Here is a 23013-nt window from a genome sequence, read left to right as displayed (position 1 = left end):
TAATAGTGACAGCCTAATATTTGCAGTTATATTCCCATTAGGAGGTCTATACATTAGCTATTATCATCAAAGTATATCAATTTCTTCAAGCAGATTTTTGGTATGTAAGAAACATAACAAAATTGGCTTCTCAAGAAAATCAAATATTGCCATTAAGGCTTCAAAAATATGAGGTAAAAAAAATGCAAGTTATATACAAAACATTAAATTGTGAACTGTAACCAAATTCACAATTTCAATTTAAATGGCAGACCTAAGATTTTCTACGGCAAAATTATCTTGATTATTCCAAGTTAAACAAAAATTCCTAATACTAATGGTTAGGTTACTCTATCATATGTCCCAATAAAGGTATACTTATGAGAATAGTTTTACATATTAGCTCCTCTGTCTGCCTTTTAACATGATACACTGATAATTTTAAGCCATAAAGAAAGTTAACAACCCCTTAACTTATAACGACTTTGAAGTTTATTTTACAGCACTTTTATTGAGACATCGTGTAACTACTGACCAGGACTGTTTACAAATGCAATGCTTGGCCTTTGAGACAATTAAAAACTTTTAAGTATCAATACTAAAATTTTACATCATGATTTGCTTAACTTAAGAAGTGTTATGATGGCTGAAAACTAACAGAAGAAACCCTAAAGCAAAAATATAATGATTTCCACAAAAACCATATATTCCTCCCTTATATGAAAGGGAGGGAGGGAAAAAGGAAGGAAGGAAAAAGAAAAGGAGGGGGAAAAAAGATGAGGAGAGAAAGAAAAGGCGCAAGACAGACAAGAAAAATACTTTTTTTTCCCATTTGCAAAAAGGAGGGAAACTCTGAGGTCTCAGCAAACAATGTAATCAACTGAGTCAGTTTACATTAAGGCATCTTCTTTACATGTTATTGAATCCCATCATGCCTTTCATATTGCCAGCAGCACCCTGTTGAAACTGCCTCATCATTGACTGAAGTCCTGCCATACCACCTAGAGTGAGAGTAGAATAAAATCAGATAATTATTAAACACAACTTGAAACATTTGTTACTTTTGCCTAATAAGTACCTGAACTTCTAAAAAATATACTGGGTTCTGACTGCATCAGCCTTAAAGTACATACAAATTTGTATTATAACCAGTATACTCATCTATAAAAGAGAATGAATAACTTACCTCATCACATTATGAGAAATACATACTACATGAAGAGATCTTAGAACAGTACCTGTCACACAGTAGGGAGTCAGTAAATCTAAACAAAAATTTTTTTCCTGGGAAGTCTGAGTCTTGTAAATAGTAATAATTTGGGGCAGGGATCGGGGGTAGTTATTTCATAGGACTTAAAGTAAGAAAACAATTCACCATTATTGAACATCTACTCTATGCCCAGAACTGTACTAAATGCTTTCCTATCTATTAGCTCATTTAATCATCATAATTTCCTGACGAGCTATTGCCTGTGATTTTACAGAAGGGGAAAGTGAGGTTCAGAAAGTTTAAGGAACTTTTTATAGGTTACATGGTAAAAGTGGAACTGGGTTTTCAAAATCGTTATATAGTTCCAAAGTCTCATCAATGAAACTATCCAGATTCTAAACTAAGGCAAAAGGTCACCAGAACAAGCATTAACAAAAGATGATTAAGTAGCTTGCTCAAAAATCACAAACAGCAGTAGAGGAGTGAATAAAACTTCAGCTTATACAGCACTGTTACAATCATTCAACTTAGAAGTTAGATGGCCCTTTTACTTACATCATACATTGTTTGAACAGATTTTCATATCACAACAAAAGACTTATTAAAACTCAACCCTTATAAACTAAACCAAGTATTAGCAACTGGCAACAACTTTGTATTTACCCATGTGATGAAGAACTCTAGGATCCATCATTTTGGCCATTTGTTGATTCAATTTTGCCATCTGTGACTGGCTCACATTCTTAGACATGTCACCACCTGAAAAAAAAAAGGTTTTGAGTCAATATAGACTGTAATATAATCAGGGTATCATAGAAATTGAGTAAATATAAAGAAAAAAACCTATAATCTTATCACTCTACTACAATGATTTCTATTTGTACATATTCCCTTCTACTCTTTATCCCAATTACATACATATTTTTGAGAAAGAACAAGTGAAATTCAATATTAAGGGACTTTCTTTTTTTTTTTAATTATTTTATTTATTTATTTTTGGCTGCGTTGGGTCTTCATTGCTGCGCGCGGGCTTTCTCTAGTTGCGGCGAGCGGGAGCTACTCTTCGTTGCGGTGCATGGGCTTCTCATTGCGGTGGCTTCTCTTGTTGCAGAGCACGGGCTCTAGGTGCATGGGCACAGTAATTGTGGCTTGCGGACTCTAGAGTGCAGGCTCAGTGGTTGTGGTGCATGGGCTTAGGTGCTCTGCGGCATGTGGGATCTTCCCGGACCAGGGCTCGAACCTGTGTCCCCTGCTTTGGCAAGCAGATTCTTAACCACTGCACCACCAGGGAAGCCCTAAGGAACTTTCTTAAGGGCTACAATTTTTGTTAACATTTTTACTTATATCTGTGAATGAGCCACTATAAGCAAAACCATATCCAGTGGTTATTAATAGTAAGCTATAACAATTGTTTAATAGTGACATGGTAGAATGCTGAACAAAAAACTTTATAGATATGGGTTAATTGGGAAAGAGAGTGGATTACTGATAAATGGATATGAAAGAATGAGTATGAGAGAACCTGAAGATGTGTATATCTAAGAAGCTATTATAAATAACAAAAAGCTCCAGACAATAGAAAGAATAATGTAACTCCATTTATTAATGAATTTCTACACACTCAGTCGAAACTCCACAGTAAAAAGGCAGCCAATGAAAGAGATGCACACTGGGGCAGAAGCGATAAGAGCATCCTTTAGAGAATAACTGCTGTGCTCTTAAGAGACAGAAAGCCAAAGACATCATTGATGCAATAGCAATGAATAAGTAGAGCTGCTTCAGCAAAACTATTTATTTCAAAGGAACATTAACTCTGGTACTTCTCAAGAACATTTGTGAAAATGCAAATCAAAGATGACCCTGATTCTCTGATCAAAGCTGGCTAATATGAATAAATTAAATGAATTAAGAACTATGAATGAAAGAAAATGTGTTTTTATAAAAGATGATAAAACCTGTAAAAAATGTTTCACAATTAATAAATTTGTGTAAGATGTGAATTCTACGACCACTGGTGATTTGTGGTAAGAGTTTTTGTCTCTGAGGACTTAAAACTTCAAAAAATTATTAAGACTTTGGTGTGACAAGGACGTGTACCATATCCACTGCCCACTTCACCTTGGTTGTGTCTTTATTGAGCAGTTAATGCTTAGACAAGATCTGACCAACAGATCTGCAGTAGTTCTATCAAGAACAGTCAGGGTCATTTGGGAAAGATGTTAAACTGACTTAATGTGTTTATAAATCACTATCTGAAATAGTATGTGACGTTAGGAATTATAACCAATTTTAAATTTGTTTGCCTAACTTTTCTCCCTTGTCACAAAAAAGAAAATAGGATATAGCAGGCAAGGAAAATAAGGAAACTGTCAAAGACAAAACGTGATAAAAACTTATGTAAATACCCATCTTTTTTAGAAAGCTATTCAGTGGTATTATTCATCTTTGGAGTTTGCCTAATCAGTATTTCTTAAATAATTCATCTTAATAGTGTTTATGATATAGAAAAAAACTTTAGAGAGGGCTAGGACAGTTGATTTTAACCCTTTGGAAAAACAAACTTACCTTTTTACCTTAGACAATACACAGCAAAATAAATTCTAGGTGGGATAAAGAGTAAAACCTAAAAAAAAAACCAACAACAAGTAGAAGAAAATATAGGTGACTACTGTGATATCAACATGGGGAAGGCTTTTATGAGTATAAAAGAAACCAAACTAAAAGGCCTGGCTGCATTAAAAATGAAAACTACAGGCACTTCCTTGGTGGTCCAGTGGTTAAGAATCCGCCTTCCAAGGCAGGGGATGTGGGTTTGATCCCTGGTCGGGGAACTAAGATCCCACATGCTGCGGAGCAACTAAGCCTGCATGCTGCAACTACTGAGCCTGCGTGCTCTGGAGTCCGCGCGCCACAACAAAGAGACTGCGTGCTGCAATGAAAGACCCCGCGTGCTTCAACGAAGATCCCGCATACCGCAACTAAGACCTGATGCAGCCAAATAAATAAATTAGTTAATTAATTTAAAAAAATAAAAACTTCATTTTTAATTAAAAATATAAATAAAAATGAAAGGCAAATGAAATTTTGGGAAAAATATTTGCAGATATAGTCCAAGAATTTTAAAGAGTTATTACAAAGCAATAAGGAAAAAAATAAAACAAATGGACAAGTAACCTAAGTAAGAGGGGATTCACCAAGAAAATTCAAACCAATAAATGTACGAAGAAATGTTAAATGTGAGTAATCGAAAAAACATATTGAAAAACATTTGACCATTAAATTGGAAATACTGAATTATTACAAAATTTATTCTGCATCTACTATATTTCTGATCAAAACAGACAAAATCCCTGGCCTCACGGAAGACTGCACAGAAACTGATACTGATATGAAATCAGCCTAAACATCCAACAAAGATGCATTGTGCTAAACAAAGAGACATGCGTAACTGGAATAGTACTCAGTGGTTAAAAGTTATATTCTGAAGAATATCTGACAATATGGAAAAAAAGTCATGATGTTTGAAAAGAAAAAACACTAGTTATATCAAATGTTATTTGCAATAAGACCCATGGGATTCTCTGGGGAGTAAAGGTAATGGGTGTTTTAAATTTTTTTCTTATATTTCCTTATATTCTCTAAATTTTCTTTAATATATACTATAACGTCACAAAAATAAGGTCATCAAGTGTGATTTTTTTAAATATTAGCATTTATTACCTTGAATCTGAAAACAGATAAATCACAGACTGCATTATAAATCCTGGAAGTACTTGAATATAACATGAAATTCAGCAGTATATTTTCTAATACTGGCAGTACTCCCTGGCTTTAATTTTTAGTTTCTCAACCTCTTTCTTTCCTTTCAGTGTGTCAACTAATGATGAGCTTGTTATTTTTCTTACCTTTGAAAAGTCCTTTGATACCTCCCATCTTTTTTACCATCTGTGCAAATTTGGTATATTGTGTCAAAAGTTCTTGTACATCTCTCGTTGACACACCTGATCCTCTTGCTACTCTTTGGATTCTTCCTGGTTGCTTACTGAAAACCTTGGCACCATCAGTACTGTCAAGTTCTGTAGGCAAGGGTCAATAACTTTCTCGTACACACAATTAACATTCATTGTCAAAGCAGTTACATGCAAATATCTTACACACAGAAAATACAGTGGTCAAACCACCAACCAGATTTAACAAATGTTGTTATCATCTGCTGTGTGTCTGCATCTGGTTTTTAAAAAATAAGCATGGAATATATTCAAAAGAATATTTATAATAGCCATAAGCTATAAAAACAATAAAACAAATACGCATCTACTCACCCTACAGTTTAAGTAAAATAGAACATTCTGAAAATTTTTCTTTGAAAAAATTTTCTTTGTCCACCCTTTCTATATCTCATATCCAACTGCTCCTCAGAGTATATGCCAGAGGTATAAGGTATATTTCAAAAAGGAACAAAAGTGCTCACCTTAGCTCTAAATAACTATTATCCTTTAAATCATAAATTTAGGCATATAAGCAAGTAGAAGTAGGTAGGTTCTATCTATAATCAACAGAATAATTGTATATTTCCTATATAATCAAGTAATTACTACTAGTCTTTTAATGCTTTCTGTAACATAAAGAATGAGTTAATTCCTTCCAGTGTTTTGATAACTCTTAGAATACGAGGTACATTTCTTTTTTTTTTTTTTTAGTAATGTATCATTTTTAAATTAATTAATTTATTTATTTATTTATTTTTGGCTGTGCTGGGTCCTCGCTTCTGTGCGAGGGCTCTCTCCAGTTGCGGCAAGCGGGGGCCACTCCTCATCGCGGTGCGCGGGCCTCTCACTATCGCGGCCTCTGTTATTGCGGAGCACAGGCTCCAGACGCGCAGGCTCAGTAGTTGTGGCTCACGGGCCCAGTCGCTCCGCGGCATGCGGGATCCCCCCAGACCAGGGCTCGAACCCGTGTCCCCTGCACTAGCAGGCAGACTCTCAACCACTGCGCCACCAGGGAAGCCCGAGGTACATTTCTTATGGCATTAGTTGCATGCAATCTCAGGAACAAAATTTCTATTATGTTTGCATTCTCTCCACAATATCCCCCAATAAGTGATCACCTAACTTTGATTTAACGACCCCAGGAGAGATGACCCACTATCCAAAATAAGTCAATCTATGCCATTCTAATATCTGTAATTATGGAAGATCTTTTCACATATTAAAATGAAATATGTTTGCCTGACATTCCTTCCTATTTTGCATAGATGTCTCCTTGCCAGGCACAAAGAATAAGGCTTTCAAATTATTTGAGAGCCATGATGACTCCTGTGAATTTTCTCCAGGTGACAAATATCCAACTCTTTTGACTGTTCCTCTTATAACATGGTTTAGCACCCCATTTACCATGCTGATTTCGTAACTACATTTTCTAATTTGTCTATGCCCTCTAAGCATATTGTCCAGAAGTGAACTGAAATCCAGGGGAAGACTAATTACTCATGTAATACAAATAAAGATCAAATTATCTCATAATAAACTTATAGTCCGTTAAAACCTCTAAATCCATTTCATAAATGCAGCTTTTAAGCCACATCTTCATGATAAAACATTTAGAAATGTGTATCATATTCCTTCCAAGAGCTCAAATGGAGTGAGAGAAAGAAGACAGCGAATAACAGCACATCCTGGCAAGCAACAGGACACAGTTAAGCAAAAAGCAGAAGGGGACATAATTCAAAGAAGAAAGGAAGTCAGGAAAGGCTCCATGCTGGTGGTTTCTCTTTAACTGTGTAGTCCTGAAGGACAAGTATAAGTAAAGGAGAGAAAGGAGCAAGGGATATTCTAGGAAGCAGAACATGGATTCCTAGAATAAATGAAAACAGTTTTGTGTAGAAGGAACAAAGCATGGATAAGAGCTGAGAGATTTAAGAGGTTATAAAAGTAAGTAAGGACAAAATTATAACAGAACTTGTACACCAGGCTTAGGAGTTGGGAATTCATCACGAGGACAACGTAGAGCCACTGAAAGATTTCGATCCCAGAACTGTTATGTTTAGAAAGATTATTCTTGTGGCAGTGAGGAAGGCAGATTAAAAGAGGAGTGAAAAAAGAGAAAGGGAAATGTCAGGAGGCTACTGTAGCAATCCAGGTAAGGAATGATGAGTGTATGAACTAATTCAGGGGATATAGAGACAAAGAGGAGAGAGAAGATATGAGAAATATTTAGGAAGTATAACTCACTAAGTCTAAGGTGATGTTAAGGTTTCTATATTGTACCTGAAGTGATGAAATACTGATACAAATGGACTGAGATAAGTTAAATATGTATATATATTGTAATACCTAGAGCAACCACTAAGAAAGCTACTCAAAGAAACAAACTCAAAAACATACAGATACATTAAAATAGAATAGTAAATAATGTTCAAACAATCCATAGGAAAGTAGAAAAGAGAAAAGAGAAGAAAAAAAATCAGAGTGAACAAACAGAACAAAAGATAAAATGGCAGAACTAAATCCTAATATATGAATAATATATCAGTTAAAAGATTATCAGAATTATTAAAAAAGAAAAAACATAACATGTTGTTAATATGAAACTCACTTCAAATATAATGATACAGGTAGGTTAAAGGTAAAAGGATAGAAAAAGATATACAATACAAACAACTAATTAAAAGAAAGCTGGAGTGGTTGCATTAATATCAGATAAAGTGGAGCAGGACAAAGGAGAACATTACATACATAATGATAAAAGGGTCAGGTCAATTCACTAAGAAGACATAACAATCCTAAATGTGTATGCACCCAACAAAAGAGCTTCAAAATACACGAAGCAAAACTGACACAACTGAAAGGAGAAAAGTTAGGCATCTCAATACCTCTATACCCATGATCAATAGAATGACTAGATAGTAAATCTAAGTTGACCCCAGTTTCTAGCTTGGGTGACTGAATAGATAGATGGAAGTGTCACTCACCAAAGCAGAAGCACTACATTTTTGACCTGATGTACCTCAGAAAACTCTCAGACATGTAATAGAGATGTCTGTCCACCATTCAGTGAGCACCTAGACAGGAAGTGATCCAGAGTATAGACTCTCAAGCCAGAAGCCCAGCCTCTCCATTCCCTAACTAGTGACCTTTGGCAGATTACTCAACTTCCCTGTATCCTAATCTGTAACAGCTAGATTGGATTTTGACCCCAGAATTGTCCCTTAAGAGTTGTTGTGGGTTAAAATATGTAAAGTGCTCAGGACAGTACCTAGGGCAGAATAAACACTCTAGATACAGCTGCAGTTATTAATTCTACATGCAAAACTTTTAATAGTGTTGAAGATACAGAGATGAGAGAGGAACATTATTTGGGTTACTATGAAGGCCTAGAGATCAGGAAAGATGCAGAGACTACAAAAAATAATCAGGCAGTAGACAAAGCATAGATGTGGATACATTATTCAAAACTGAGCAGAATGATAAGAAACACTAGCTGAGGACAGAACCCTGTAGCATATATTCATTTAAGAGGTTGGGTGAGGATGAGACCAGTGAAAGAGACTAAGTGAACAAGAAAGGTATGTGTAGTTCCCTGGTGGCCTAGTGGTTAGGATTCCGGGCTTTCACTGCCGTGGCCCCAGTTCAATCCCTGATCTGGGAACTGAGATCCTGCAAGCCACACAGCACAGCCAAAAACACAAACAAACAAACAAAACAAAACAAACAAACAAACAAACAAAACCAAGAAAGGTAAGGGTAAAATGGGGAGATGGTATAATGGAAACCAAGAAAAAAAGGTGATTAACATCCAATGTTATAAAGGTCAAGAAAAAAACTGAAGAGTATCCATTAGAGTAGACCAGTAGAAGGTTACTGAAAATCTTTATATGATTTATTTCACAGTAATGGTGGGGAGAGATTTCAGTAGTTTGGGAACATAAACCATTCTTTTAAGAAGCCTGACTGAAAAGAGAGACAGAGTAAAAGCATGCGGGAGAAGTAAAGTCTAGAAAATGTGAAATTGTGAACTTAAGAAAGAATGTTTATATATTGATGGGGGGAAAAAGTCAGTAGGTAAGGAGAGACTGCAGATATAGGAGAGGATTTTACTGATGGAGAGAGGTCCTTGAAAAAGCTTTAAGAATGGTTTGTGGCTGTCACAATCTCATAGGTATATCAGCCAAAGGCTGAAAGAATTCAATGCCCAAAGCCTGTATTTCTTTGTAAATAAGAACAGAGATCAAGAGTAGAAGGCCTACAAAAGGGTGATAAATGTTTGGCATGCCTGCTGGGTTGAATCAGAAAGGGTGCTAAAAAAACTGGGAAAAAGATAAAGAGGTCATGGGTCTAGAAATGTTCATGGGCTGAGGACCTGAAAGTACAGGAGAGAGGGATAATGTAGGATTAGAGATAGAGCAGTGTACTTGAGAAGACCGAAACCTTGAGAGTTATAGAGCAAAGTAAGCTGGTAAACACTGCATAAACTATCTCTCTCTTACAGATTCCCAATTCATGTTAGCATATTAGAGCTCTGAGGAGACATACAATAAATAAACTTACTAGTTTTTTTTTTTTTAACGCACCATTCCCCCAAATTTATTTGACTACAGAACTCCCCTTTTAAGTTATTTCTATCAACACCATAAAGAACTTGTGTTCTCTCCACAGAACTCATTTGGAGAAGCCCTATACTAGACATTTCTCTCAATGAGGAGGTCAACCCAGTAATCACAACCCTTTGAGCAAGAGCTTTCAAGCAGCTAGAAATCTCCCTAACAATAATCTTTCAGTCTAAATTTTCCCCATCTTGTCCACAAGAACACAGTTAAACTCTCAACTTGCTGATATTCAGAACATTGCCCTCCAAGTCAAATAATCTACCAACTTACCTTGATCATTCATACTATCCATTATTGTCATTAATTTCTTTAGCCTTGCCATTGACTCTTGTTCATTTCCTTTGCTCATAAAATCTGTTCCGAAACCAGGGATCATCCCCTAAAAGATATATTAAACATAAAATCAATAATAGCTTGAGATTAATTGTTCAGAATGTTCACATTTAACTAATGGCTTTAATGTTGATACCAAGTTTTAAAAGTATCTATTTTTACCCAAATATTAAAATAATTAAAGCAAGTATATCTGTTCTTAGAAATTTTAACAGAAACAAAAGAGGTTAGAAAAAAACTTTTTAGTATAACTAACCAAGATCTGACTGAAGGGGCCCATTTTCATGATATTTTGAAATTGTTCATACATGTCTCGCAACGTAAACTGACCTGAAATACAATATAAATGATGCAGATATATTAGAGAATGAACATTTCCAGTCAATAAAACTAATATTTTCCTTAATCATGGGTTCATCTTGAAGCACACTTATAAAATATCCAATCAATAAATATTCACTGAGCAGTTACTACACACAAGATCACAGGATGAATACAGAGGAGACAGACAGATCCTATCCTAGAGAAGCTCATATTCTATCAGAGAAAATGGACATAAATACAGGAAATGTGAAAACAAAGGAGACAAACTATACCTACTAGGACAACTGAAATTAAAAAGTCTGACAACACCAAAAGTTAAAGAGAATGTAGAACAAGCAGAACTCTCATATACTGCTGATGAGAATTGTAAAATGGGCAAAAGCACTTTAGAAGATTATTTGGAGTTTCTTACACAGCTTAGCTGTCCATGAACTGGAAAATGGATAGACTCTGGATGAAATACTACTCTCAGCAATAAAAGAACAGGCTATGGGCTTCCCTGGTGGCACAGTGGTTAAGAATCCACCTGCCAATGCAGGAAGGAATCTGCATTGGTCGTCCCGGACCAGGATCTTCCTGGTCCGGGAAGATCCCACATGCCGCGGAGCAACTGAGCCCAAGCGCCACAACTACTGAGCCTGCGCTCTAGAGCCTGCGAGCCACAACTACTGAGCCCACGCGTGTAGAGCCCGTGCTCTGCAATGAGAAGCCAGCGCAATGAGAAGCCCATGCACTGTCACGAAGAGTAGCCCCCTCTCACCACAACTAGAGAAAGCCCGTGTGCAGTAACGAAGACCCAACGCAGCCAAAAGTAAATAAATAAAATAAATAAATAAATAAATAAATAAAAGAACAGGCTACAGGTGAGTACAACCACCTGGATGAATATTAAAAATATTATGCTGAGTCAAAGAAACCATGTGGGAAAAAAAGATACACTCTAGGATTCCTATAATATGAAGTATTTACTGTGAAGGGGAATAAGCAAACTTTCTAGAGTAATGGAAATGTTCTCTTTACTGATGGAGTGTAGATTATTGTGCATTTGTCAAAGTTGATTGAATGATATTCTTAGAATGTGAGCATTTCATTATTATGTAAATTCAGTTAAGAAGAAAAACAGAAAGAACAAGACAAAGGAGAAAGATTATTTTCTATTTTTGTCCTAAGATATAAACAAAAATGGTGTTTGGTTTTAGGCATTCTGAATTTGAAGTAGCAGTACAGTATCTTAAAAGAAATGTTATAGCCGGCAGCTAGAAATGCAGAATAAAACAGTGGTAGAGAAGGTTAAGGCTAAAATACATATTACAGAAATGACAATTGAAGCTATGATAAATATAAGAAATCCACTGTCATGGAACCCAAGTGAAGAGTTTGAAAATATAAAAGGCAGATAACACTGTTAAATATTGGGAGCCAAGAGGAAAGAGAAAGGTCACTACATTTGGAAATTAGGAGGCCCTTGGTGATATCAGAAATGAGTAGAATGTTAGAAGCAGAAGCAAAATGCAGAGATATAAAGAGAGACCTAGGAGTCAGAAAGCAGACTGACTAGGAACATATTACCCAGTTTAGTGTGGTAGTAGAAGCAGTGGTTGGGCTATTTATGATAGAGGAAGGCAGGGGGAAAGAATCAGGCAATAAAGGATAGATTCATTCATTCAACAAATATTTACTAAAGACTTAGTAAATGCCAGAAATTGTACTAGGTACTGTGAACATAAAAGAGGAAGAACACAGCTATGAAACCTACCTTCACTTTCCAGCAGGGAAGACAGACATCAAATCATTGTGATGACTCATACAGCAATTACAGGATCCAATGGAAACATACAGTAGGGGGTTCTAACTTAGTCTAAGGATAAGGTAGAATGTCCCTGAAGCACATTTAAGGAAAGACTTGAAGTATGAGTAGGAGTTAGCCAGTTTGGCTGGGATAAAGAAGCACAGAAGTAGGAAGAAGAGAGGATAACTATCTAACAGGCAGAGGGACCAGCAAGGGCAAAGGCAGAGACAGCAGCGTACATCTGAGAAACTGACAGAAATTCAGCATGACCAGCACACGGAATGCTAAAAACAACAGTGTCAAAACATGACTCGGAAGATGTGGGTTACATAGTGGAGTCATTCAAAAGTACTCAAAGGGAAATGGGAAGCTACTGAAAGATTTTAAGAAAGGTAATAGGATCAAATTTGCATTTCTGAAAGATCATTTCGGCTGAAGTATAAAAAACTGATCCAAGGGGAAGAGTCCAAAAAACTGGAATATCTGTTAAAAGACTTAGAATAAACAATCTAGGTAAGAGATGAACTTGCATAGTTGCTGGAAAGTAGGGGATGGAATGGAGATAATTAGGAGGTAGAATCACTAGGACTAACGACTGATGGGAAAAGGACTGGGCAGAGTGAGGAAGAGATGAGTTGATGACAACATCCAAGTTTCTGACTTTGGCAACAAGACAATGATGTTAAATTCATAGATGATAACATTGGGGTGGGAGGTTAGGGTGGGAAGACAAGGATAAACTGAACTAAACGTCTAAGGAAGATCTAAGCATCGAAACATACAGATATGAGCCTGAAGCTCCAGAGAAAGAAGATGGCCTAGAATGATCCCTGGAAAACATCAGCATTTGAGAAGTAAAGGCATAGGCACCTGACGAGATGAATGAGAAGGAGCAAAGAGGCAGGATAGTATGCGGCCATGGAAATTAAGAGTAATATCATTTTGAGAAAAACAGAAATCGTCAGTAATATGTTAAATGCTTCTGACATGCTGAACATTTTACATATATCAGCTAATTTAATCTTCACAACTCTATGAAGAAGATACTTAGTATTATCTACTTTTTACACATAAGAAAATTGAGGTTAAGTAATTTGAACATGATTTTTTTTCAATTTAATTAATTAATTAATTAATTTGGCTTCACTCCGCGGCATGTGGAACTTCCCAGACCAGGGATCAAACTCGCACCCCCTGCCGTGGAAGCGTGGAGTCTTAACCACTGGACCACCAGGGTAGTCCGAGGTTAAGTAATTTGAAAAAGTCACATGTTAGGTTAAAAAACTTGAGCTCTTAATCACGTTTCAGTAGGAGTTGTCTTCAATGTGAGTAAAGAAAACATGTGTGGGTATTTAATCTCATTCTTTTAAATTTCTTTTTATATGTTTTATTACATATAAATATAAAATTTATAAGTAAACAAACAAATCAGAAGAGAGTATTCTAACATACTTTTAACCTGTTTTACTCCAAGGAACCCAATGAAAGCTTCAATTTTAATCTTAATGCAATTTGATTACAAGAAAGAAAATAAAAACACTCCATTCTACAATTGCTTAGATGCCTGAGATTTAAAATGATTTGTATATAAATCTAAAACAGTAAACATTTGAACAATTGACTTTAATGGACGTATCATTTCAAACAAATTATAGCTTTATCAAAAGAAATCCAGGTAAGTCATCTGAGATCAAATGCTTTTTGCTACTCATATACCATGTTTCAACTTCTCTATAAGTGCTTCATTGTCATCCAACTTCAACTCGTTGACTTTATCTATCAGTCCTTCAATGTCACCCATACCTATAAGACCCAAAAAAGTAAAATTAATAACTAATAGTGTATCTGTTTTACATTATGCAAAATGCAAGCACATACATAATAAGCCTGTGAGATAGGCAGCTCAGATATTTCTACTGCACTTCACAGGTGAAAAATTGAAGCTAGAGGTTAAGTGACAAAGCAGGAACTGCAGCCCAGGGTTTAATTCCAAATTCCATGCTCTCGAACACCTGGAGACATTATGAAAGTTTTGCTGCCATTATCACTGCTATTACTACAACAACATGCTTCTGGTATTGAGCTCTAAAACTTTTCCAAGGAACTTTCCATCTAATAGCTCATTTTACCACTCTAACTACAGGAAGCAGATAACCACCATCCTTATTTTGCAGGTAAAGAAGATAAATCATAGAAGAAAATGATTTTCCTGAGCTAGTTAGTGACAGGGCAGAATTAAAATCCTAATCTGTCCTAAAAATTCACACTATTTCTTGAAGATTTTTCTATATCCCCACCACTGTACACACCAAGAAGTTTGCTGATGAAAGGCTGTGTTTTGAAAGGTTCAAAGTCATCTATATGTTCCCCTGTACCAATGAAAATAATTGGACTTTTTGTGGCAGCAACTCTGCAAAGAAAAAGAAAACACAAAATAACCTCAAAAAGGAAAACAAATTTCTAGAAGATTTCAAAGGTAATTAGACAAAGGTACATAGCTCAAGTTTCTTTTCACTAGCTAAAGGAGAACTATATCAGAGGTACTCCAAAATTCTGTTGAAATATATTTTAAATGATTAAACATATTGGAATATATTGGAATATATTTCAAATGATTAATAAGAAAGCCATACACACACACACACACACACACACACACACACACACTAAGCCCAAGACACAGGACAATAACATCAATGATACTTACGCACTGAGTGCACCACCTCCTTTAGCATGACCATCAAGTTTTGTCACTATTACTGAGGCTACATCTACTTTATCTTTAAAAGCCTTAGCCTGGGCTTCACAAGCCTGCCCAATGGAGGCATCCATCACATAAACAATGTTATCGGGTTGCTAGAAAATTTAAATAGAAAAGATATATATTTTTACTGACCTTAAGCAAATTTCATCATTAGAAGCTATAAAAAGTATTTATTATAATTATTCAATCAATCAGTATTTACTGAGGGAGTACTATGTATTGGGCACCATTTATGTCCTCAGTCAAAGAGATGAATAAGAAAATCCTTGTCCTTGTGGGGCCTACATTCTAGTCACTGGAGACAGATTAAAAAAATAGGCAAATAAATATTTCAGATGTACAATAATTAAAATGGAACAGAGAAAATCAGTTTTGAGGTGTGGGAGGCTTCTTTTTGTAGGGTGGTCAGGGAAGACCTGGCTGGAGGTAACATTTGAGCTGAGGCCTGAATAAAGAGGAAAAAGTTAAGCAACGATCTAGAGGAATCACACTCTAGACAAATGGAATAGCAACAGTAAATCAGAGAAAAAAAGTAGAAGAGTGTGCGCTGAAACCAAAATAAAGGACAGATGAGGATATTTCCCTTAGGTCTGCTCACCTAGGTCAAAATAATGGCACAGCTAAACAAAACAAAACAACGTATTAGTATTAATCATTAACCAAAGAATTACTGCCAACACCTCAATGGCAAAACATGGGTTCATAATATGTGCTATAGATTACCTATAAACCACTTCTTCTTCCCAAGTTATTTCCATCACAATTTTAAAGAGACACTAAATGATGATTAATATTTTTAAATGCTTCATTTTAAAAGTCTTTCAAAATTCACCTAAAGCAAATGTTTTTAATTTAATTTAAATAATTTACAGAAAGGAAATTCAACAGCTATTAAAGGCTAATTCTCATTTTTTTGGCTTGTTACTTTTTCTTATACATACTAATAAGATGATTAAGTGAGAAAGGAAACATTTCAATACTCATGAAAATTTCATATTAATGTACAGAAGATTAAGTCCTTATCATACAGATAAAGGAGCCCAAAATAAAAATAAATTACTTGGAATCTGTCTTACAGGCAAAAAATAATTTATATGGTTCATAAACTCAATCAGGGTTTATAATTAATTTAACCAAAGTCTTAATAATGTTGTTAAATTAAGCTACTTACTATAGCATTAGCAACTTGAAGCATTTCTTCAAACAAAGAGTCTTCTTGTTTATGGCGGCCACTTGTATCAACAATAATAATTTCAAAATTTTCATTTTTGAATTTCTCCACTCCTTCAGAGGCAATGATGACAGGATCCATTTCTGTATAGCTATTTAACATGGAAAAATGACTTAGCAGCAAAACTTCCAAATACAAAAAATTTGGAAATTGTTAGTGCACACTTAATCTACTCTGAAAAAGTCATAATGATCACAATGTCAATTTAGAATTATAAAATCTAATACGTATTAAATATAACAACCCACTTCTAGAGCAGCATGAAGCAGTAACCAGTTTTCCAATTACAAAATCCTGTATGATTCTTTTTTTTTTTTAATAAATTTATTTATTTATTTATTATTGGCTGTGTTGGGTCTTGGTTGCTATACGCAGGCTTTCTCTAGTTGCAGTGAGCGGGGACTACTCTTCATTTCGGTGCACGGGCTTCTCATTGTGGTGGCTTCTCTTGTTGCGGAGCACGGGCTCTAGGCATGCAGGCTTCAGTAGTTGTGGCACACGGGCTTCAGCAGTTGTGGTGCACGGGCTTCAGCAGTTGTGGTGCACGGGCTTAGCTGCTCCGTGGCATATGGGATCTTCCCAGACCAGGGCTCGAAACCATGTCCCCTGCATTGGCAGGCGGATTCTTAAACACTGCGCCACCAGGGAAGCCAGAAATCCTGTATGATTCTGCTGCGTATCTTTTCTGAATGAGCTGTGAATCCCTCAATTTTTTTTACATTTTCTTTAATAACTGAACTTGTATTACATAGTGTTTTAAACATACTTTCCCACTTAACACCTTTTTATAAGCATTTTTTTAAACATCTTTATTGGAGTATAATTGCTTTACAATGGTTAGTTTCTGCTGTATAGCAAAGTGAATCAGCTATACATATACATATATCCCCATATCCCCTCCCTCTTGCGTCTCCCTCCCACCCTCCCTATCCCACCCATCTAGGTGGTCACAAAACACGGAGCTGATCTCCCTGTGCTATGCAGCTGCTTCCCACTAGCTATCTACTTTACATTTGGTAGTGTATATATGTCAATGCCACTCTCTCACTTCTTCCCAGCTTACCCTTCCCCCGCCCCGTGTCCTCAAGTCCATTCTCTACGTCTGCGTCTTTATTCCTGTCCTGCCCCTAGGTTCATCAGAACCGTTTTTTTTTTTTAGATTCCATGTATCTGTGTTAGCATACGGTATTTGTTTTTCTTTCTGAGTTACCTCACTCTGTATGACAGACTCTAAGTCCATTCACCTCACTACAAATAACTCAATTTCGCTTCTTTTTAAGGCTGAGTAACATTCCATTGTATATATGTGCCACATCTTCTTTATCGATTCATCTGTCGATGGACACTTAGGTTGCTTCCATGTCCTGGCTACTGTAAACAGTGCTACAATGAACACTGGAGTACATGTGTCTTTTTGAATTATGGTTTTCTCAGGGTATATGCCCAGTAGTGGGATTGATGGGTCATATGGTAGTTCTATTTTTAGTTTTTTAAGGAACCTCCATACTGTTCTCCATAGTGGCTGTATCAATTTACATTCCCACCAAGAGTGCAGAAGGGTTCCCTTTTCTCCACTGCCTCTCAAGCATTGATTGTTTGTAGATTTTTTGATGACGGCCATTCTGACCGGTGTGAGGTGATACCTCATTGTAGTTTTGATTTGCATTTCTCTAATGATTAGAAATGTTGAGCATCCTTTCATATGTTTGTTGGCAATCTGTATATCTTCTTTGGAGAAATGTCCTTTTAGGTCTTCTGCCCATTTTTTGATTGGATTGTTTGTTTTTTTGATATTGAGCTCCATGAGCTGTTTGTATGTTTTGGAGATTAATCCTTTATCCATTGCTTCGTTTGCAAGTATTTTCTCCCATTCTGAGGGTTGTCTTTTCACCTCCTTTATGGTGTCCTTTGCTGTGAAAAGCTTTTAAGTTTCATTAGGTCCCATTTGTTTTTGTTTTTATTTCCATTTCTCTAGGAGGTGGGTCAAATAGGATCTTGCTGTGATTTATGTCATAGAGTGTTATGCCTATGTTTTCCTCTAAGAGTTTGATAGTGTCTGGTCTTACATTTAGGTCTTTAATCCATTTTGAGTTTATTTTTGTGTATGGTGTTAGGAAGTGTTCTAATTTCATTCTTTTACATGTAGCTGTCCAGTATTCCCAGCACCACTTATTGAAGAGGCTGTCTTTTCTCCACTGTATATTCTTGCCTCCTATATCATAGATAAAGTGACCATATGTGTGTGGGTTTAACTCTGGGCTTTCTATTCTGTTCCACTGATCTATATTTCTGTTTCTTCTGCCAGTACCATACTGTCTTGATTACTGTAGCTTTGCAGTACAGTGTGAACTCAGGGAGCCTGATTCCTCCAGCTCCATTTTTCTTTCTCAAGATTGCTTTGGCTATTCAGGGTCTTTTGTGTTTCCATATAAATTGTGAAATTTTTTCTTCTAGTTCTGTGACAAATGCCATTGGTAGTTTGATAGGAATTGCACTGAATCTGTAGATTGCTTTGGGTATTATAGTCATTTTCACAATGTTGATTCTTCCAATCCAAGAACATGGTATATCTCTGCATCTGTTTGTATTGTCTTTAATTTCTTTCATCAGTGCCTTATAGTTTTCTGTATACAGGTCTTTTGTCTCCTTAGGTGGGTTTATTCCTAGGTATTTTATTCTTTTTGTTGCAATGGTAAATGGGAGTGTTTCCTTAATTTCTCTTTCAGATTTTTCATCATTAGTGTATAGGAATGCAAGAGATTTCTGTGCATTAATTTTGTATCCTGCTACTTTACCAAATTCATTGATTAGCTCTAGCAGTTTTCTGGTAGCATCTTTAGGATTCTCTATGTATAGTATCATGTCATCTGCAAACAGTGAGAGTTTTACTTCTTCTTTTCCAATTTGGATTCCTTTTATTTCTTTTTCTCCTCTGTTTGCCGTGGCTAAAACTTCCAAAACTATGTTGAATAATAATGGTGAGAGTCGGCAACCTTGTCTTGTTCCTGATCTTAGAGGAAATAGTTTGTTTTTCATCATTGAGAAAAACGTTGGCTGTGGGTTTGTCATATATGGCCTTTATTATGTTGAGGGAGGTTCCCTCTATGCCTACCTTCTGGGGAGTTTTTATCATAAATGGGTGTTGAATTTTGTCAAAAGCTTTTTCTGCATCTATTGAGATGATCATATGGTTTTTATCCTTCAATTTGTTAATATGGTGTATCACATTGATTGATTTGTATATATTGAAGAATCCTTGCATTCCTGGGTTAAACCCCACTTGATCATGGTGTATGATACTTTTAATGTATTGTTGGATTCTGTTTGCTAGTATTTTGTTGAGGATTTTTGCATCTATGTTCATCAGTGATATTGGTCTATAGTTTTCTTTTTTTGTGACATCTTTGTCTGCTTTTGGTATCAGGGTGATGGTGGCCTCGAAGAATGAGTTTAGGATTGTTCCTCCCTCTGCTATATTTTGGAATAGTTTGAGAAGGATAGGTGTTAGCTCTTCTCTAAATGTTTGATAGAATTCGCCTGTGAAGCCATCTGGTCCTGGACTTTTGTTTGTTGGAAGATTTTTTTTTTAATAAATTTATTTATTTATTTATTTTTGGCTGCACACGGGCTTTCTCTAGTTGCAGTGAGCGGGGGCTACTCCTTGTTGCGGTGCGTGGGCTTCTCATTGCGGTGGCTTCTCTTGTTGTGGAGCACAGGCTCTAGGCACACGGGCTTCAGTAGTTGCGGCACGTGGGCTCAATAGTTGTAGCTTGCGAGCTCTAGAGTGCAGGCTCAGTAGTTGTGGAGCACGGGCTTAGTTGCTCTGCGGCATGTGGGATCTCCCTGGACCAGGGCTTGAACCCACGTCCCCTGCATTGGCAGGCGGATTTTTAACCACTGCGCCACCAGGGAAGTTCCTTTGTTGAAAGATTTTTAATCACAGTTTTAATTTCAGTGCTTGTGTGACTGGTCTGTTTATATTTTCTATTTCTTCCTGGTTCAGTCTTGGAAGGTGGTACTTTTCTAAGAATTTGTCCATTTCTTCCAGGTTGTCCATTTTATTGGCATATAGTTCCTTGTAGTAATCTCTCATGATCCTTTGTATTTCTGCAGTATCAGTTGTTACTTCTCCTTTTTCATTTCTAATTCTGGTGATTTGAGTCTTCTCCCTTTTCTTCTTCATGAGTCTGGCTAATGGTTTATCAATTTTGTTTATCTTCTCAAAGAACCAGCTTTTAATTTTATTGATCTTTGCTCTCGTTTCCTTCATTTCTTTTTCATTTATTTCTAATCTGATCTTTGTGATTTCTTTCCTTCTGCTAACTTTGGTTGTTTGCTGTTGTTCTTCTTCTTTCTCTAATTGCTTTAGGTGTAAGGTTAGGTTGTTTATTTGAGATGTTTCTTGTTTCTTGAGGTAGGATTGTATTGCTATAAACTTCCCTCTTAGAACTGCCCTTGCTGCATCCCATAGGTTTTGGGTCGTTGTGTTTTCATTGTCATTTGTTTCTAGGTATTTTTTGATTTCCTCTTTGATTTCTTCAGTGATCTCTTGGTTATTTAGTAGCATATTGTTTAGCCTCCATGTGTTTGTATTTTTTACAGTTTTTTCCCTGTAATTGATATCTAGTCTCATAGCATTGTGGTGGGAAAAGATACTTACACGATTTCAATTTTCTTAACTTTACCAAGGCTTGATTTGTGACCCAAGATATGATCTATCCTGGAGAATGTTCCATGAGCACTTGAGAAGAAAGTGTATTCTGTTGTTTTTGGATGGAATGTCCTATAAATATCAATTAAGCTCATCTTGTCTAATGTGTCATTTAAAGCTTGTGTCTCCTTATTTATTTTCCTTTTGGATGATCTGTGCTTTGGTGAAAGTGGGGTGTTAAAGTCCCCTACTATTATTGTGTTACTGTCGATTTCTCCTTTTGTGGCTGTTAGCATTTGTCTTATGTATTGAGGGGCTCCTATGTTGGGTGCATAAATATTTACAATTGTTATACCTTCTTCTTGGATTGATCCCTTGATCATTATGTAGTGTCCTTCTTTGTCTCTTGTAATAGTCATTTTTAAGTCTATTTTGTCTGATTTGAGAATTGCTACTCTAGCTTTCTTTTGATTTCCATTTGCATGGAATATCTTTTTCCATCCCCTCACTTTCAGTCTGTATGTGTCCCTAGGTCTGAAGTGGGTCTCTTGTAGACAGTATATATACGGGTCTTGTTTGTGCATCCATTCAGCCAGTCTATGTCTTTTGGTTGGAGCATTGAATCCATTTACATTTAAGGTAATTATTGATATGTATGTTACTATTATCATTTTCTTAAGTGTTTTGGGTTTGTTTTTGTTGGTCATTTCCTTCTCTTGTGTTTCCTGCCTAGAGAAGTTCATTTAGCATTTGTTGTAAAGCTGGTTTGGTGGTGCTGAATTCTCTTAACTTTTGCTTGTCTGTAAAGGTTTTAATTTCTCTGTCAAATCTGAATGAGATCCTTGCTGGGTAGAGTAATCTTGGTTGTAGGTTGTTCCCTTTCATCACTTTAAATATGTCCTGCCACTCCTTTCTGGCTTGCAGAGTTTCTGCTGAAAGATCAGCTGTTAACCTTACAGGGATTCCCTTGTATATTATTTGTTGATTTTCCCTTGCTGCTTTTAATATTTTTTCTTTGTATTTAATTTTTGATAGTTTGATTAATATATGTCTTGGCATGTTTCTCCTTGGGTTCATTCTGTATGGGACTCTCTGCGCTTCCTGGACTTAACTGACTAATTTCCCATGTTAGGGAAGTTTTCAACTATCATCTCTTCAAATATTTTCTCAGTCCCTTTCTTTTTCTCTTCTTCTTCTGGGACCCCTATAATTCGAATGTTAGGGTGTTTAATGTTATCCCAGAGGTCTCTGAGACTGTCCTCAATTCTTTTCATTTTTTTTTCTTTATTCTGTTCTATGGAAGTTATTTCCACTATTTTATCTTCCAGGTCACTTATCTGTTCTTCTGCCTCAGTTATTCTGCTATTGATTCCTTCTGGAGAATTTTTAACTTCATTTATTGTGTTGTTCATCATTGTTTGTTTGCTCTTTAGTTCTTCTAGGTCCTTGTTAAACGTTTCATGTATTTCCTCCATTCTGTTTCCAAGATTTTGGATCATCTTTACGATCATTACTCTGAATTCTTTTTCAGGTAGACTGCCTATTTCCTCTTCATTTGTTTGATCTGGTGGGTTTTTACCTTGCTCCTTCATCTGCTGCATATTTCTCTGTCTTCTCATTTTGTTTAACTTACTGTGTTTGGGGATGTATCTTGGCAATTATAAATAATGCTGCTATGAACACTGGGGTACATTATCTTTTCGAATTAGTGGGGGTTTTTTTCGAATGTATACCCAGGAGTGGAACTTCTGGGTCATATGGTAGTTCTACTTTTAGTTTTTTGAGAAACCTCCATACTGTTTTCCGCAGCGGCTGCACCAATTCACATTCTTACCAACAGTGTACAAGGATTCCCTTTTCTCCACATTCTCGCCAACATTTGTCTTTTGTATTCTTTTTGATGATAGCCATCCTTTTGTAAGCATTTTATAAAATCATTAAATATTCTTGTAAAACATGACTTTTAAGTTATATAGCATTCTATCAGATGGCTATGCTATCATTTATTAAATAAATGCCCTACTGTTGGCCATTTAAGGTTTTCCAATTTCTTGGTCTTAAAACTATAGCCAAAATGAATAGTAAGTAACGTTGTTTCTTTGAAATTGTTATGACATACTCCTACAA

The 23013-nt window shown here is 36.1% G+C and overlaps 1 protein-coding gene across 3 annotated transcripts in view; it reads right to left on the bottom strand.

Annotated features, from left to right (window-relative positions):
- Positions 1–469: 469 nt before the first annotated feature.
- Positions 470–23013, bottom strand: part of SRP54 (signal recognition particle 54) — a 43871-nt gene continuing 21327 nt past the window's right edge. For all 3 annotated transcript variants that reach the window (XM_036842872.1, XM_036842870.1, XM_036842871.1), the window contains 9 exons: positions 16176–16326; positions 14948–15096; positions 14550–14650; positions 13957–14043; positions 10384–10457; positions 10065–10173; positions 5095–5265; positions 1853–1948; positions 470–980 (listed from right to left, as the gene is read on the bottom strand). In XM_036842872.1, coding sequence (XP_036698767.1) covers positions 889–980; positions 1853–1948; positions 5095–5265; positions 10065–10173; positions 10384–10457; positions 13957–14043; positions 14550–14650; positions 14948–15096; positions 16176–16326 — 1030 coding nt within the window. In that variant the 3' untranslated portion in view covers positions 470–888. The remainder of the gene's footprint in view (positions 981–1852; positions 1949–5094; positions 5266–10064; positions 10174–10383; positions 10458–13956; positions 14044–14549; positions 14651–14947; positions 15097–16175; positions 16327–23013) is intronic.

This window comes from Balaenoptera musculus, chromosome 2, assembly GCF_009873245.2.
Source record: "Balaenoptera musculus isolate JJ_BM4_2016_0621 chromosome 2, mBalMus1.pri.v3, whole genome shotgun sequence".
Lineage (NCBI taxonomy): Eukaryota > Metazoa > Chordata > Mammalia > Artiodactyla > Balaenopteridae > Balaenoptera > Balaenoptera musculus.
This window is presented reverse-complemented; position numbering and strand designations above follow the sequence as displayed.